The 17,146-nt window shown below is 45.9% G+C and overlaps 6 protein-coding genes across 6 annotated transcripts; 4 read left to right on the forward strand and 2 right to left on the reverse strand.

Moving 5' to 3' along the window:
• Window positions 1-16: 16 nt before the first annotated feature.
• Window positions 17-1,047, reverse strand: LY89DRAFT_705911 (alpha/beta-hydrolase; the record flags this gene model as incomplete). Its single annotated transcript, XM_018217485.1, has 3 exons — window positions 17-269; window positions 330-489; window positions 543-1,047. 3 exons carry the CDS (start codon window positions 1,045-1,047, stop codon window positions 17-19), a joined length of 918 nt encoding a protein of 305 aa, XP_018074502.1.
• A 537-nt stretch (window positions 1,048-1,584) lies between these two features.
• On the forward strand, window positions 1,585-2,594 carry LY89DRAFT_716585 (NAD(P)-binding protein; the record flags this gene model as incomplete). The annotated part of the gene is made up of 2 exons (XM_018218277.1): window positions 1,585-1,896; window positions 2,007-2,594. The coding sequence occupies 2 exons, from the start codon at window positions 1,585-1,587 to the stop codon at window positions 2,592-2,594; spliced, it is 900 nt and encodes a 299-aa protein (XP_018074503.1).
• A 1,145-nt stretch (window positions 2,595-3,739) lies between these two features.
• LY89DRAFT_772965 (uncharacterized protein) lies at window positions 3,740-4,559 on the forward strand (the record flags this gene model as incomplete). The annotated part of the gene is made up of 3 exons (XM_018221920.1): window positions 3,740-4,129; window positions 4,184-4,202; window positions 4,265-4,559. The coding sequence occupies exons 1-3, from the start codon at window positions 3,877-3,879 to the stop codon at window positions 4,557-4,559; spliced, it is 567 nt and encodes a 188-aa protein (XP_018074504.1). The 5' UTR covers window positions 3,740-3,876.
• A 932-nt stretch (window positions 4,560-5,491) lies between these two features.
• On the forward strand, window positions 5,492-6,900 carry LY89DRAFT_682934 (GroES-like protein). Its single transcript, XM_018214605.1, has 3 exons — window positions 5,492-5,756; window positions 5,823-6,068; window positions 6,153-6,900. The coding sequence occupies exons 1-3, from the start codon at window positions 5,646-5,648 to the stop codon at window positions 6,846-6,848; spliced, it is 1,053 nt and encodes a 350-aa protein (XP_018074505.1). The 5' UTR covers window positions 5,492-5,645; the 3' UTR covers window positions 6,849-6,900.
• Window positions 6,901-6,920: 20 nt separating this feature from the next.
• LY89DRAFT_472673 (uncharacterized protein) lies at window positions 6,921-8,260 on the reverse strand. The gene has a single exon (XM_018207776.1). It carries the CDS (start codon window positions 7,944-7,946, stop codon window positions 7,122-7,124), a length of 825 nt encoding a protein of 274 aa, XP_018074506.1. The 5' UTR covers window positions 7,947-8,260; the 3' UTR covers window positions 6,921-7,121.
• Window positions 8,261-9,586: 1,326 nt separating this feature from the next.
• LY89DRAFT_716588 (uncharacterized protein) lies at window positions 9,587-17,012 on the forward strand (the record flags this gene model as incomplete). The annotated part of the gene is made up of 9 exons (XM_018218278.1): window positions 9,587-9,595; window positions 9,897-10,143; window positions 10,194-10,464; window positions 10,587-13,473; window positions 13,568-14,057; window positions 14,177-14,774; window positions 14,907-15,982; window positions 16,100-16,573; window positions 16,711-17,012. 9 exons carry the CDS (start codon window positions 9,587-9,589, stop codon window positions 17,010-17,012), a joined length of 6,354 nt encoding a protein of 2,117 aa, XP_018074507.1.
• Between the last annotated feature and the right edge of the window lie 134 nt (window positions 17,013-17,146).

Raw genomic sequence — 17,146 nt, forward strand, 5'->3', positions numbered from 1 at the left:
TTGGACATGAATAATATCATGCACAGAGGGTCTTTTTCAAGAACTCGACTTGTCGTTTGACATTCGTCTCAAAAATTGGACCAGCGTATCCATCGAAATGACCACCTGGAATCAAGTGCAGCTCCTTAGGCTCTAGAGCCTTAGAGTACGCTGTCAAAGCCAGGTCTGCCGGAGTAAGAATGTCACTCGAAGCCACCGTCATCAGCAATGGGGCAGGTGATATATGATGGATGTGAGAAGAGGGATTGTAAGCTCTAAGCTCCTCCATGCTGTTCTGTGTCAGAGAACGTTCGGGCATCCGATGACAGAAATCGGGAAAAGGATATTACCTTTTGACAGTCACTTCATTCTTCCAGAAATCACCCTTCTTTTCCCAATTAGAAAAGAATGTGTATGAATCAGGTGTAGGCAGCGCAGATGTCGCCATTGGATTGGGGTCGACGACCGGAATCGTTCCAGCAGCTTTTCCCGAAGCTCTTGCCAGTCGATCTTTTAGACTTTTTAGCCATAATCGACGGCTGGGCATGCTCATCTCGACTAACCTTCTTGGAACATTTGATTCAACCCACCAACAAAATCCGAACGTATCAACCGATGGAAGTTTTCCCACCCATTCACCATAGGCATCTGGCTCAACACAACCTTGACCCTCTTATCAACAGCCCCGACCCAAAGCACATGTCCGCCACTATAACTACTTCCCCAGATTCCAATCTTGTCTTTATTCACATCGTCCCTACTTTGGGCATAGGTGATTGCGTCAGAAATATCGCTGCATTGCAGAGAAGGAATTATTTCTTGCCGGGGCGCAGAAGGGTGATTGTCCGAAGCTCCGAAGCCACGGTTATCGTATATGAGGCAGGAAATTGGTAGCGAGGAGGTGATGTGTGCGGCGAAGCTGTCGAGGTGGATTTCCTTGGTTGCGGTGAAGCCGTGGGACATTACGAGGCACGGGAGTGGCGTGGAGATTGTTGTTTCAGGGGAATAGAACCACCCACGTAAAGTGACATTGTCGCTGGTCTGGAATGAGATATCTTCTCTGGGCATCTTGGTTGAGACTTTTCTTGGTTATGGACTAGAGAATGATTTTGGTTACGAGCAAGTATAGGGGTCAGAACTCTTTTCTATTGTCTGTTCGGGTGAGACGGTCTTGAGGGACACAAAGTGGTCCTACAAGTGCTATGTACTGTACAATGTCGGTATTACTATCTGCCTCCTTCCTATCATGTCGTGTAAGCTTATATCAGCACTTGCTTGGACATATGTGTAGCCATCATTATTGGTATAACCGTTACGACATGATTGATCGAATGCGAATGCGGGGTAAGGATCGCCCCTCATTTTTAGGTGCCGTACTGGGCCCCTTTTCAGATTTAGGCATGATTTAGCGAGAACCAGAGTGCTGCAAGTTCCTACCAACCAACACGATCAGCAGGGTATGATTCGTTCCCAAGATGGCCGGATTTTTAGGTTCCTGCCGGACCGAGCCAGTATTGTTATCTGAAGGAAATACTGAAGATAAACCTCATCCGATAAGTATCTTGCTTCTATTCATTCAAAGCATTATTATCGCGCATAGCAAAAATGGCGCTCCAAGTCAACGGCAAGACAGCGCTCGTAACTGGAGGAGGAAGTGGCATTTGTCTCGAGTTCACTAAGCTTCTCCTGGAGAAAGGATGTAACGTCCTGATCGCGGATCTTAAATTAACTCCTGATGCCGAGGCAATTGTGTCTTCAACTGGAAAAGAAGGAGAAGGGGATAAGAAGAAAGCCAGAGCTTTGTTCAAACAGACAGATGTGGCGGACTGGACTCAGTTGCAAGCCGCATTCGATGAGTGCATGAGCCAGTTCGGGAATTTGGATATTGTTTGTCCTGGTGCTGGGATTTTTGAACCTGTTTGTCTCCACGGCCTTCTCTCTATTACCCTTTCCATTTTTCCTCTTCGTCTATTTCTATTCATCTCACTCTGTCAAATCTCAAAAAACACGACTAATTCTCGACACAGCCATGGTCCAACTTCTGGCACCTGCAAAACACTGTCGATACAATCGACACCAATTCATACAAAACCCTAGAACTAAACCTCACCCACCCCATCCGAGTCACCCAACTAGCACTCGATTATTTCAAACACCAGAACCATGGCCACGGAGTCGTGATCTTGGTATCCTCTGTGGCGGCACAAAGCATCGCCTTCCCAGTTCCACTCTACGGAGCCAGCAAAGCCGGGATCTCGTCCTTTACCCGTTCTCTGGGGCTCCTAGAGCCGAAGCTCAATATTCGAGTCAGTGCCGTTGCACCGGGATTGGTTAAGACGCCGCTGTGGACGGAGGATAAGTTGAAGTGGTTTGAGGAGGCTGCTGGTGACGAGTGGGTTACGACTGAGGAGGTTGCGAGTGCGATGTTGGATATGGTGGAGAAGGAGGAGTATGTAGGGGGAACGGTGTTAGAGGTTGGGAAAGGGGCGAGGAGGAAGGTCGAGAATGTTAATGATCCCGGTCCGGATAGGGAGAAGGAAGGGTATAGAGCGAGTGGTGTTGTACAGGCAGTGGGGAGAGTGTTTGGCTCGATTGAGAGTGAGTTTGGGAAGTGAAGTATTAAGCTGTTGTTATTATCTCTGAGCTCCATTTTCTCTCATCTGATATGACTTAGTGACTCAATACAAGCCTGGGAAGATAGAACCCAACTTTATGTATTCTCGAGAAATTAGAAACAGTAATATTGTCTGGTATTATCTTGTCGAAACAAGCTCTTTAAACCCAGGGAAACCAAGTCAAGCGAGTAAGCTTTGCATGCGGTAGAGAGACGAGAGAAACCAGGGGTTGCCTTCGCTACCGACACCATCTGCTTAATAGTCCTTTTCTGAGCCCACTTACCATGAGCTTGCGTAACATCTGCTTCTCCAGAGATGTAAGCGGATATTCTTGCTGTTGGAGTGCGTGTCCTTCAACCTGCGGGCAAGTGGAGTGTGCTAGGGGTAGCAGATATAAGGATCGTGGGAGACGAGTTCGAAGGACCAGGAGCGAATTGGTATGTTGGAATTTGTGGTTTGGAGAGGGTCTTCGTAGTCTGGTGGAGGAGAGTCGAGGATTTCGGGAGCTTTTGCCTTTGCGTTGGCATTGGGGCTCTCTCTGATATCGGGCGCCGTATTAGCTGAGAGTATTGAGAGTTTTGGAGTATTGGATTGCCGCGATTGCAGCTTTATTCTCTCGAATGCCCGAGAACTAAATATTGCCACGTTGCTCGGAAATTCGATCTCTACCTGACCATGAGCGGTGTTCGGATACATGGTTTATCTGAGAGCTGTGTCTTCTCTCAAGCGATACTTAATCTAGAGTCTCTGAGTGCATATCTTATTTGTTATACTTTAAGCCCTGAAATATAAAGTAGTTAGAGCCGTGGTTTATGGGAATTGAAAATATACATTGCGGAGAACTGGAAGTACTTACCATTCGCCACGATACTAACGGTCTGTTGACAATCCATACGAGTACTAGCGCTAGTTACTTTCGGAGACTTGAACTCTGTTACCTAGCTTGCTTGCCTTTATCTCACAACTCGACTTATGGCAGAAACAGGCGTTCTCTCTTCGTATCAAGCTTGAACGCAGCGCAATACACCTTCGTTACTACCGCCCTCTTTAATACGCGTTAATCACTTCGCCAGAAAGTCACTTACAGAGCCAGGCAATTGAAATTTCCTTAATTCCCTTAACTTCCATCTCGCTCCAAAAGATACCCGACAATCTTTTCCTGGCATTGAACTAACATGTCACCTTTCACCAGCCACTTTTCTACCTCTTCGTTCTTCACGAACGTCTTTGATCTACACGGACGTCTTTGGTCTACGCGAACGTCTTCGATCGTTCTTCCACGATGGCATTGGATCCGGATTTCTTCGCTACCTACAAGCAATACAAATCCGGTACAACGAAAGTGACGACATGGTTGGCCAGCAAGGCGCAAGAATTAGCTTTGGTGGACGCCCTCTTCCCAACGACTCCTCAACCCAACATCAAAGGTAGACTGAAGGGAAAGGAAAGAGCGTCGCAAAAGCCGAATGTCAAAAAACATATTGTCCTATTGCTGGTATCCTTTCAATGGCCAAGTCAATTGCAAGCACAGCAATGTTAGTACCCGAAGTTATCATCCAAACGCTGGAGGAGGTCATTTCGGCCCGTAGCCCTTGTAGCAATCATCGAGTACGTTATCCCTTTTCACTCCTATTCTGTTAATCTATCCACTAATACTAAGATTCGGACAGGCAACAAGGAGATAATGATAAGTCGACCAAAGCCTCAAACCAGCATCATCAATATTTCATAGGAGTCCTCCACGAAGCCCTTCAATTGTTAAAGCCACTAAGCCGACCTTCCAAGGGCACAAATGGTGCCGAAGTACAAAGTGAGGATACCGCAGTCGACCAGGTCATTGCAGATCTTCAGAATCGTTTCGCATACTTGGAGGTTGACGAACCTACCGAATGGACATCGAGCGCTCTGCCGTCGAAGCCACATTCAACCTGTTTCCGTGATCATGCGCAATTAGAATCGACGTAGTTCTGAAAATGTCTTATTATTTGAGTAGCAAATACTGAGCTAGGCTAAAGTCCGGCGCTCCTGGAACGCTAACTGCGCTGACTGCGCTGGGTGCGCTGGGTGCGCTGGCTGCACCAAATGCGCTATATATGCGCTATAATCCGTGCCTGGAATAATTTTGGGGATGCTGCACAGGCCCTGAAAAGGTGTGCTTGGAATGTGCTTCAAACGACAGCTTAGGAGATAACATAACGTATTAGTATGTTAATTGCTGAAAGCAAGATCAACAAAGAAAGGGCACGACAGACTCTGCGGGTCAATTACCACTAGAGGAGAGGACAATGTTGCGACTTCAACTCGACAGGAAAGGGGGCGGGGTAATGTTCACTCGCTTAATTTCAAACCCCCTGAATTTGCCGAGAATTTCAATTCTCCACCAAAACCCCACAACGCAAAGATAAAATTATAAACGAAAAAAAAAAAAAAACATACAACAGCTGGTATTCGCTGATGGTCACCCACTCAACTACTAATCTGCCGATCTGAGGTTTAAGTACGGCAGAGCGGACGGGATGCCCTGTTTTCCTCAGTCTATGGTCGTATGTGACAGCAATTGACTTGTTGAGATTTATATCCTCCAAGTACACCATATCGAAGTTTTCACCTCGCAGACTTTGGAGGGGTCGGAACAGATTCAGATACTGTAGTCGCGTTAGCGAAGATTTTGATTATTCTACCCCGATACTGTATGTATATACCCTCCAAAATTCAATTTAGACACTTGTGAACTTGTGAGACTGCACAATCTGACTGTGCACCTAACATTTTCATTGTGGTCTTTCGGTAAGCACAGACCACTCCCGCCGCACGATGATCATCCGCCTGTACATCCGCTCTAGCATCATTCCAATGAGGTCCCGCTTTGTAAGATTATAGCTCGGAACTGCGGTTGTCTTTTAGAAATCCAACTCTTTGTCTTCTCAGAATCGCATGATGAGAAGTTTTCAAAAGTCTCCATTCTCCAAAAATTCAATAAGAGCAACAAAAAATATATTCGCATTTCAGAATTTTGTATCGCGAAAGTTTGTGTCGTTGAAATCGAATAGCATGGCTTCCTCGAGAGATAATCTAGCTGCTTGGATAGTAGAGGCGAAGGGCAGGATTGAAGTTAGACCATCGGAGTTTTTCATGCCCGAGAAAGGAGAAGTGTTGATTAGGGTATGTCCCTCCACATTAGACACTGCATTGTATCCCAGTCACTAATGAGGAATTGGGTGAGTACAGGTACAAGCATCCGGTCTGCAACCTGCAGATGCAAAAGTAGCCAAATTGGGCATCATGAATTTGAAATATCCCACCATTCTTGGCTCTCCCGTGGCAGGATTTGTTGAAGCTGTCGGAGAGGACGTCGATAAAGTCAAGGTTGGTGAGAGAGTTGTAAGCGGAACAATGATTTTCACCAGTGGTGGTGTTGCAAAATTTGGCGCTTCGCAGCGATTCGTGATTGTTGATGCGAGAGAAGTCGTTCCTGTATGTCGCATTCATCCACCATTGAATGTCGTGGGGAGAAAGGACCACGAAGAAGTAATTTAAGAGGATGCTGAAAATATCTAGATTGGCAATACCGCCTTTCCCACTGCCATCGCAACTGCGTCTCAGACTCCATTAGCTGCACTCTATGCTCCTGGAGCACTCAACATGAGCCGTCCAAATCCATCTCCAAACCCAGCACCTGCAAATGGAAAGAAGATCCTAATTTGGGGCGGTTCATCTGCCATGGGAGCACTTTCCATTTGCTATGCTAAATTGGCTGGCTACACAGTCATCTCGACATCCTCACCTCACAACTTTCCTTTACTTAAAGATCTAGGTGCGGATTACATTTTCGACCGTAGTGACAACTCTACGGTGTCGAAAATCAAGGAACTGTTCCCCATCGACTATTGGTTTGATACGATCTCTCTCAGCTCATCTCTAACCCCTATTCGTGATATCTTGGATGGTGTCAAGGAACAGGTGGAGATTATAACGCTCCTGCCGCCGAGTATGAGTGGTGGTGAAGTTGTTTTCCCAGAGAATGTGAAAACGAAGATGCTCCTTTTTAGGAACAAGGCCGAGGAAAACCAGGACCTTGTACAGTGGATGCTAGGGAAGGGTGGGTACCTAGAGCAAGGCTTGACAGAAGGATGGATTAAAGGCGTCCCTGCTGAGACTATTGGGGGTTTGGGAGCTGTAGCTGAGGGGATTGAAAGATTGCATAAAGGGGTAAGTGCAAGGAAGATTGTAATTGAGCCTTGGATTGAGCAGTAGAAAGTCTGATTTTACCATCCTCAATTAACTTCAAAGACTTGCTTTATCAATGCCTCGAAATCGCTTCCAACCATTTGGAAACAACTAAAAGCAATCCCATGAACACTTTTACCTATTTCGCCTATCACAGATGTCGAGCAGCAAGTGTTAGGACTTGATTGCATTGGCTAACCGCGACACCTCCGCGCTTAAACTCTCTTACCTCCTCTTATCCGCCAAAAAACTGCCAGAAGAAATTCGTAGCAAACATTAGTGAGCCTCAAGTCGCCTCGATCAAAGGTCTTCCCATCTCCCGTTCTGAAGGACTTGCCATACCATGTTATTCTTGGAGATGTCCGTTGGAGCCCCGTCGACGATGTCAAAACCGATTTCTATGGTACCAGCGATCCGCAACATTTCTCTTCTGAAATTCAACCCGTCTCCGAGAATATGCATATGAACCAAAGGATGCGCTTCTGTTCCAGCTCTTGCCATTATTTGACGAATCATGTACTTCAGGTACTCCACGACACATCTCCAATCTCCGAAGATATCTCTCAAGATGGGTAGCAGTAGGTTCACAGGTGCATCCGCCCAGCCACCCGCGTCCATACAGAAACGAAAACCGGGGCCATAACATCCCATAAAGTCAATGTCCTCATCTGTATTCCCAAACACGTTGTCCGCTGAGTCGTAACCTTTGGCAACCACCAGAATCTCGTGGCATCGACCTGGTGGATCTTCCGTTCTATCTACGATTCGAGTAGCAATGGTGATGGTAACATGGTGCAAGTTGGGCAGACCGTCCAATCCAGTTTCGTGGAAGAGCTCGGGATAAGCGGGATCTGTAACGAGGATGGTCTTGGACAAGTGCGCAATGAAATGTCCGAGATCAGGATTCAATACAGAGCTTGGTTGACAGTTCCATAGCTGGCCGGTTGGGGTTTCTTGGAGAAGAGAAGGGTGGTTGATGTAATTCATGACCATGTGAGAGAATCGATCGCCCCATGTCGCATTTTCTAGTGGTTCGTAAAATCTTGGTGGTGTGGGTCTGGGAGTTGCCATGTCTCCTCTGAAGAGATTGACTTCTGGGTCCACAAGGTCAGCACATGAGGTCATTATATAAGTGATTGGGTTGCATTCAGCTTCTGCTTGAGTAAAACTTTTCTTTAGTCTCTTTAAAGATATTCTCTTTCAACCTGCATCACAACGAAGCTTTCATCGTTCTTCAATGCGTGGAACTTTCATCACATAAAGGTCTTCACAACACAAAACTGCTTCCAAACATGCTTGAAAGGAGGAATGATTGTGGACTTTCCAATGTCAAATCTGAGAAGATTGGTGATGAACCAAACCTTCTTGAGCTCTGGCACATCTCAAAGACGACTTTCAAGCATTGCAATGAAAGCTCTGCCTCAGGACTGAATCACAAAGTATCACGCTTTCATAAAGCCCTCAGGTACCTGCAAGAATTTTCTTCCAAATGCTGAGGCATGAAATTGTAAGAAAGAGACAAACAATTTTGCTATGATATCAATCAAGGTTTGGAAGAATACGAAAGAGGGCGAAATTGTCGCGTACCCTAGAGATTTTCACAAATTGCTGTGTACCGCTCTATCTACCCCGCAGTACCACCGACACGTCCTTAGCATGCAGAATTCGAACAGAAATTTGCAAATATCAAGAGAGAATTTGTAATCTTGAGAATGTACACAATTGAATTGCGGCAACTAGTTGAACATATTATTGGATTTGTTGCATAAATGGTGCACCAGGTGTCTGGTCTGGGAAGGCTTGTGCTAGCACAAAGAAGAGGCTTGGACAACCCAGGCAGCCGAAAATTGTTCTGTTGCATTAACCTTAAAGATTTCCTCGTCGATAAACAGTTCGCATGTAGATTTTTCTTTGTGTCTTTCCATATAAAACTCAACGAGTCAATAGTGCTCTTGTCAAATAATAACGCTGACACGCCAAGACTTATGCACATGGCCGCTTATTAATCCTTCACTCGAGAAGCGAAGTCTTTGTTCCTCACAATGACGTTGATCGTCGAATGGAAGTTTAAAAAGCACAAGAGTAGGGCAGAGAAGCTCGACAGAACCATTCCACAATCTTATCATGTGGAGCAAAAGCATCGCGACCACATCCAGAAATATCGCCACCGAGGCGACATGAGTGTGGGGTTTATGCCCTCCTAACTCGAGAACGGGATTATGATTAAGTAACAACTAGGTTGTCTTTCTGGATACGTAAGCCATTCTCGTATGTCGTAATCCTACTCCCGTTCTTCTCCTAGTAGTGGTGTTAAAAAAGAAAGAACAAGAAGCCGTGCTGCTGCCTAGACGCTAAGCTGAATGGGTCTGCTTGTGCATCATCAATTCTGGGTTTGTGTTTCAAGTATATCCTTGAAACAGGCGGAGAATGCTTGCACCTCGATCAAGCCCAACGTTACTTATTGGCTTGACTTATCGTGTTTCTTTTTGTCGATTGAGAATGTGTAGGCAGATTTGTGCCACCAAGCATTGTGTGATCATTTGCAGCCATTGGCTCTGTACTTTTCACAAAATAATCAAATATTGGCGCTGAAGTCACAACCACTGATCATGCATTATTCGGAAGACTGTGACAATGAAGCCATACCTATAGATGTGTTCCGTGCTGCAGAATGCGATAAGTCATTTCTTGAGCCACGATTCTAGGGATCGCTCACATATCACTTTTAAGAAGCACTGAAATGAGTCGTTTGCAGGACGCCTCCCATGTCCTCGGTGAGCTAAAAGTTGTGAAGATGTGTGAAATCTAGGCACGTATAGAGACGTGCAAAGTTGTCGCGTTTGTTGGAGTTGGTGATCTCCTTTTTCTTTTTCCAGAAGCAAGCAAAGTCCACACTGGTTCCCCGCTATCTCCATTGCCATGATGTTTTGAAAGGCAACATTCTTGGAGAATTTTAAACAAAGATTGTGGAGCAGTTTTGTTGTGAAGGACGACACTACAGCGAATCAAGTCACCATGGACGAGGCCAAAGACTAACACGACAACGTTCCATTGGAGCTCCCTGTGGTATACCAGTACATCTTCAATCATGTTTTCCTACCCCCAAAGCTGCCCCAGCTAAATGATACGACACCAGAGGTCGAAGTTGGCCTGACAGAGCTGTTTCATAATACTTTGAGCTTGTTCTTAGATGATCTTCCAGAAGAAGAGCAAGGGAATTGGATGAGACTTCCTGCAATGCTAAACATACTTCTGAACAATAACAACATCGAAAGTCCGTTCAGAAATCTTGATGAGAAGTTGGGCAACATGAGGGAAGGAGGTGAGTGTATCGGTCTTTGAAGAAACTGGTCGTATTGAACTCTGCAACAGATGTATTGGCTCTTCATATCACTCACCAAAATGCCGGGCTTGTGCTTCGAAGGCAACTCCAAACTTACTCAATCGAGATCTTCGAACTGTCAGCAACTTCACAAGCAGTGACGGGTACAACTGGAAGATTGGTACACAGGTTCCCTGGTCCAGTGATCGTTGTCCCCGAGGCGCGAGTAGACCACAATTTTCGAAAGGCATTTACACAGTGTTTTACGTCTCTGGAAAGCGAGACTCCCAAGGATGCGATCGGCAAAGGTTGCGGAGCACAGTACGTCATCTCTCTCAGTTTCAAGGACAATCAGGAAGCCGCGCTTTCGAGATATGGTTTCGGATGTCGTCGGTTCATGTGTTCTATCATCTAGTCCGAAATGCGTACTGATTTCTCTACAGCAGAGATACTATACACCCCCGATTTGCCACAGAATGGCTACCTGGCATATTACGAGGTATTGGCTCACCGCTCGACGTCTCTCGAGTTTACAAACGGACACGCGATGATGTCCTGTGGGGAGATGGCTTGGAACCGTGGCGTCGCTCTCCACGATGGACTCTACTGAAAGTCGCTTTGCAGACCAGTATCGTGAATCGGATAGGAGATCACACACGCTACAAGATCTTCATGGTATACTTCATGGCCACTATACTCGAAAAAGCAGTGGATCATAAATGCAGCAGCGATATTCTCCACGTAATGCTAGCAAAGCTCAGCCGACGCATTCGTAAATTGGACATCACCAGTCCTGGCAATAATCCTATCTGGGCTCAACGATCACAAGAATTCGTCACGGAAAGTATGGAATCTGCTCGTAACCTCATCGCCAAGAGGTGGAACATCATTCAAAAGGCTGCCGACTCAGCAGGCACTTTCCATGTTGCTGAGCTCGAAAAACTCAAGCCTCAATCGGACACAATATTGCATCTTGCCAACCTCCGTCCATATCTCAAACAAGTTCACAATATCGAGATCAAACGATACAACAAAAGCACATTCGATGAGAAATGTAGCCGACGCATCAATGGAAAGAGGAATTCTCTTCCGGAACCAGAATCTGCTGAGCCAAAATCACCTTTTGAAGTATCCTTGAGCTTGCTAGATCTGGAAGTGTGGGTGTCAAAATCGCTCGATACCTGGCTCGACCGAAACATCAAATCCGAGAGTCGCTTTGTCAAGCTATCCAATGTCATCATTTGGTACATTTCGACTTCTCCTACGGTATATGCTGGCTCCGCAGAAGGCTTCTCAGTCATGATCTTGACTATGATGCTTCTCTGGGTTGCGCTTGATAAAGCCACCATATTCCACTATCCACTCTTGAAGAACTTCGACCCTGGCTTCCCAACCACTTTGTTTGATGCTCTTCTTTTGCCAAAGAGAAATCAGATGATCCATCTGCGCGATATCGAGCAGTATCTTTTGAAACGGAAAACAAACTCGGACCGTGATAATCCATCTATATTCACAGACGTCACATCTTCCTCGAGTTTCGGAGCTCAGTATTTCGAGCAGTCATTCGACCACCAGAAACTGAAAAGAAGTATTGAAAGGGAAGCTAAAGACGAGTCGAAGGCGAAAAAGGATGAGTTGAAAGAGAAAAAAAAGGAATTTTCGAAGCTGACGCAAAGATCGGAGCTTCTGAGCTGTACGACTATCATGCACAGGAGCAGGAGAAATCCGGTGTCGCAGGAAGTTCACGATCCGAATTGTACCAAATGTGATCTTCGCAGGCAAGCTCAATCTCTCAGGATCACCTGTTACGAGTGGCCTCTTCCGGAATCAGAGCCTGCAGCGAAGTCTGTTGTCTTTGAGCTGGATATTCCAAGCCTAATCTGCAGCTGGCGATCTACAACTTACCGAATTTTGGCCGACATATTGAATCCTTCTCCTCTTCCTCTCGTCAAACCAAAGAACGTCAGTCTTACCGAGTATCCAGGTCTTAAGAACTACCTTAAGTCAAAAGCAGACAGATTGCAACTGGCCTCGTCCACCAAGCCTTTCGCACAAACGCAATACGCTTCTCGGGCAGTTTCCGACGCAACAGAGAACGATGTTTGTGTCCCCAATAACTTAAACTTCGCCATGCAAGATTTGAAGTCCCAGCGTAGTACACGCGAACGTCTCAACAAGTCCGATATTCATGAAAGGTGTACCTTGAGGCTCCCAAAAGGCTGTTATCATAGCCTTCAATACGCCGTCGCTAGCACTAAACATACCTCGAATGAGGTCTTATCGAAGCATGCGATCTGCCCTGACGGTCTCACTGTGCATGAAGTCCGTGCTTTCGCGGCTTTACGCAGTGGTCATAGACTTCAGTGGCTTAACATCGCTCGAGAACTTGTCTCCCAAACACTAGATCTCAAGAAAGAAGAAGTGTACCTCCTACTACTTCAGGCTTCTTGCCAAGCAGGCCCTTCAGCTCTACAACAAGTATCGAGAGACTCGCATATCGAACTTGAAGAGGAAAGCTTTGGTCAAAATCTCTTGTCTGCCATGGAAGCAGCTCTGGCATCTGTCGGAAGCAATTGGCAAGGTTCCGTGGCGGCACTCACATTGATCTCATTAACCATTCGCCTGCTGTCCGTATCGTTACATGAGTCTGTTCGAAATAGGTGTCTCAGATTTCTCCAAAAAGCGCGGAATATTACGATAGGATGGTTACGAATGGTTGTAGAGATTCTGCACGAAAGCTCCAGCGAAGAAGAGATGCTTTATCTCACCCTTCGAGCTCTTGACTTAGCCCTGATCTGTCATTCAACCTTCGACGTTGACCCACGCCAGCTGCTCGCCCTTCTGTCTACGACCGAAAATGTCTCCATTGTCATCGAAACTGCCACCACTATTAAGGAACGTTGTCCAGTCTCACAAGAGATATTGTCAACACTGACTCGAGAGCTTTTGCATCGATTTTCTAGAACAGCTCACACTGTTGAGTCAGTACTGCGGGAGCGAATTGTTGCCTCTTCAGACGGAATCAACAAAGCCGTGAAACGACTATGGCCTGGGTATGAACCTGGAACGCCCTGGGCCGTAGTTGAGGCTCCAGAGGATCGGTGGTTAACAACTAGGACTTCTAATTCAGACAACGTCTCCCCAATGACACTTCACTACAATCTATTGACTGGCTCTCTGCTCATCGCGTCTCGCCCACTAAATCGATTGCTCCCCGAGTATGAATCTCACTCAATGTACAAGCGATTGTTTGGAAGTAAGATCCTTGAGGTCGTCCCGTCAAGTAAAGGTTTGCACTTTGAGACGCGGAATTCGGTTCATGGCTTTCAGGTAAGCTTAAACTCGGACATCTCGTTCACGAAGCGGCAAATGATACTGGTCTGATGTTGAAAACGTGTTTCATCCAGCGCTGATAGGAGTTCAGGTTCATTTTGCCTTGCACGATAAAGATCTGATTGTCAGAGCTAGCAAAGATCGCGAGTTATACGAAGTCATCCCTACTCATGCCCTCGAGAAAGATTTTCCTCGTACCCTTGTTCAGAATTACGTACACTGGATACATCTAGGCTCAATGGTCATTGAATGGAGGCCACTGCACAGCAAATGGCTTCCGTCTACCGAGAATTGGCGCATTTCCGCACCCGAAGACGCTAGCTCAAGCAGACTGGCATTGAAGAGCAGGTGTCTCGTGGAACCTGGAAGTCCTACCGCGGTAGTCATTCAGCGATGGCTCAAGCCTCTCGAAAACCCTCCGAATATCAATATCTATTACAATGATGAGATCGAGGAAACCGAAGTTTGTCTTCCTAGGATGAACCTAGACTTCATCTTGCGGGATACTGAGCTAGAGTCTAAGCAGTTTCGAGGCATGATTGTGGACACTAATCAATATATAGGGACTTTACATGGTCTGCGTAAGTCAAGATATCGCTTCCCCTTGGAACATCCCTGCACTGGGAACCTTCTGAACAGAGCTCAATTTTTATTCTTCTCAAGAATCTACTTAAAATGAATGCTGATTACTCGTCAACAGAACACAAGCTGGTTTTGAGAGATATTCAAGGACCATCGCGCATCACAATAGTTCCACACGGAACTGTGTCATACCATCGGAGAAAACACCATGTCCAGGTTTCTATTTATACAGGGCTCAGTGACAAAATTCCGTACCATCAATTCGTTATTGACAAGGATCTTGGGCTACTTATCGACAATGGCAATTTACGCAGTCGATTGTTCAAACTTTATCTTCACGCTCTGACTTCCCATTGTCTTCCTGATCCTCTGACATCCAGAACAGGATCTGAAGAGGCACTTCATGGACTGAGACTGGCCAGCACTCGATCTTTTCTTTCCTTGGATCCAGAACACGTTGAGCTTCTCAGATGTTTCGCGAAGCTTACGCCATCTCGTACTTTCTACCCCAAGGGATCCAAGTTCATGCAGACTGTGAACTGGGAGGACTTATCCCCATTATCTCATCACGAAGGCTTTGTCACTGAGGCACATTCTATGTTGCTTCAAGCAGAATCGTTTCAAGTGTTCCAACCTAGCTTAGACACGAAGTACAAGATAGAACGAGGACCTCGTGAGCTCAGGCAGCGGGCAGCAATACGCAGTGCATGCTACCGGTAAGTCACATCGTCTCTTTGTTTCTGTGGCAATTAGGACGGAGCTTTTGAGACGCTATTTCTAGAATCGAGAGGACCAAATTTCTACACCTCTCCAATTTTGTTAGAATGCTTATTAACTTCTAATGAAAGGGTTCATCCCTTCGGAGCTGAATGCTTCGACGCAAGCTATGATGCAACATACAATTCAACAAGAGATGCAATACCCAACAGCTCTCGTGAACGTGAAGCATGCTACATTGCCACAATGGTAGACAAATGGAGTTGTCGTCTCGATCCATACAACGATCTCTTCCACCAAATTCAAATGTGGGGCTCTTTTTTCCACGGTCCACAGTCCGATTTCCGACTCGATTTCAGCAAGCGATGGATGGAGACTCCCAGCAGCTTCATGCCCCAATATTGGTGCAGCATACAGTCATTATTATCAAAGTCTGATGCTACTAGAGACAAACTTCAAATCACGATCTTTCTAGCAAACCTAGCAAGCTCGAGACATGATAATGCCCCTCTAATTCATACACTTCTCGCTCTTGCAACAGCACCAGCCTTGCGCCACATACAACCACCTCCGTATGCCCATTTTGATTTTTCACGCGGCTTCGAGCCTGAAAAATCTAAAGTGAGTGCGATTATCGAAGGGTGCAAAGTATCATTCGAGAACAGTCCGGAAAGCCGGATAGATCGACTTCCCGAGGAAAGTGATTTCTATTTCTTGGATAGACGCCAAGCTGCTTATCAAGCCGCGACAAAACTTCAGGTTAGCAAGTGTTTGAATGCTTTGATGCGCCAATGGCCTTCTAAAGATGTTATCCCACCCCGAACGCTGGACACTGAAACATATTTGCCTCTCTTGAGTAATTCCATGGGAAACATTCGATCTTTGTTCGAGACTTGTCACAAGAATTTCGAATTTCGTCAGTATATAGAAGACGTCCAGATTGTGCTCGATTCGTTACCCCAGCCGCTACAGCAACCCGAATACTACTCCATCCCACCTCAAGAAGACACGTACAAGAATGTACGCGCCTATCTGATGATCGACGACCTATTGCAAAATCCAGCGCCTGATTTACCACTTTCTCAAGATGAGCTTGAGGAGCAGTTTGTGACTATGCGCGACCAGCCAGCAGTGGAGTCAGGATCTTCAAAATTGAAGTCTCTGCTGAACAAGCTGTCTAAGTCTGCCAACGGGCATTATCAGAGGAGTATGATCATTCTTCTGTTTCGGAGAGAAGTCAGGTGTCGAATCCCCGAGTTGTTGAGAAATCAATATTTCTATATACTGTATAGTGTTAGTATAGTGTATGCTAACTACTCAGTAGTGTACGTGAAAGACTTGCAGAAGTCTCACAATGCTTTCCTCGCCAACACGTCAGCCAAGCCTCAACTAATGTCTGGCGTCCCTTACTCCGAGCTAACAACGCCTTTGGACCAATGCAAGAAGATCGTTGAAACTTTGTATAGGAAAGTCTGTTCGAAACTGGTTGTTTCAGGTACACAAATCGACAATGCTCGACAAGCAATGCTTCCACGCCTGTCACCAAGCGTTCTCCTTCAATTACTTGCTCGCTTCGAACCCGTGAGCGCTGAGTGGAAACTTGCTCTGACTCGTTATGCTCTTGCTATAACATCTATGCAAAGAGCTGAACGATTGGTAGCGTGCAGCGAAAGTGATTCGGACATCGACATATTAAACGAGCTGACAAACAGTGGTCACACCAATTGGGATCCGATGGATTTGCCTGAGTGGCTACTTCTGGAACTGGAGAGTAATATTCTCATCCGCCCTGAACAAGGTAAAATCTCCATGGCCAGTTCTTCTCTTTCAGTCTAGCTACACGGTGAATAAAACGGCTGTATTCTCAACTTTTTGGTCTTCGGGAAAACAGAGATGATTATACCAAAGCTTTCATACGTGCTTCATATACTCTAGGCAATATTCAGATCGCAGTTCTTGAATTTACCAACCAATTGGCAGATGCTGACCTCAAGACAATAGCTCAGATTGCTCGTGAGATGATTGCACCACAGTCGGGATCGAATTCTATCATGCAGTTGAACATGGGACTTGGGAAGTCCTCTATCATCGTGCCAATCGTTGCTGCAACTTTGGCAGATCGAAAGAAGCTCTCCAGAGTGATTGTTCTAAGTACGTCAGAATTCACTTCATCTCGACCACAATTTGAGCAACTTACTCTCGAGACATTCTCGAAAGCTATCGGCTCCTACGCCTAATAACATCCTTTTAAAGCACGAACTAATATTACGACAGAATCGCTGTCTGAGCAGATGTTCAGTTACTTGTGAGCAAGTTGGGTGGCTTGATAAATAGACGCATTTATCGACTACCAATTTCGCGAGCGTTGAAA

This window comes from Mollisia scopiformis (genome assembly GCF_001500285.1).
Source record: "Mollisia scopiformis unplaced genomic scaffold LY89scaffold_7, whole genome shotgun sequence".
NCBI classification, from domain to species: Eukaryota; Fungi; Ascomycota; class Leotiomycetes; order Helotiales; family Mollisiaceae; genus Mollisia; species Mollisia scopiformis.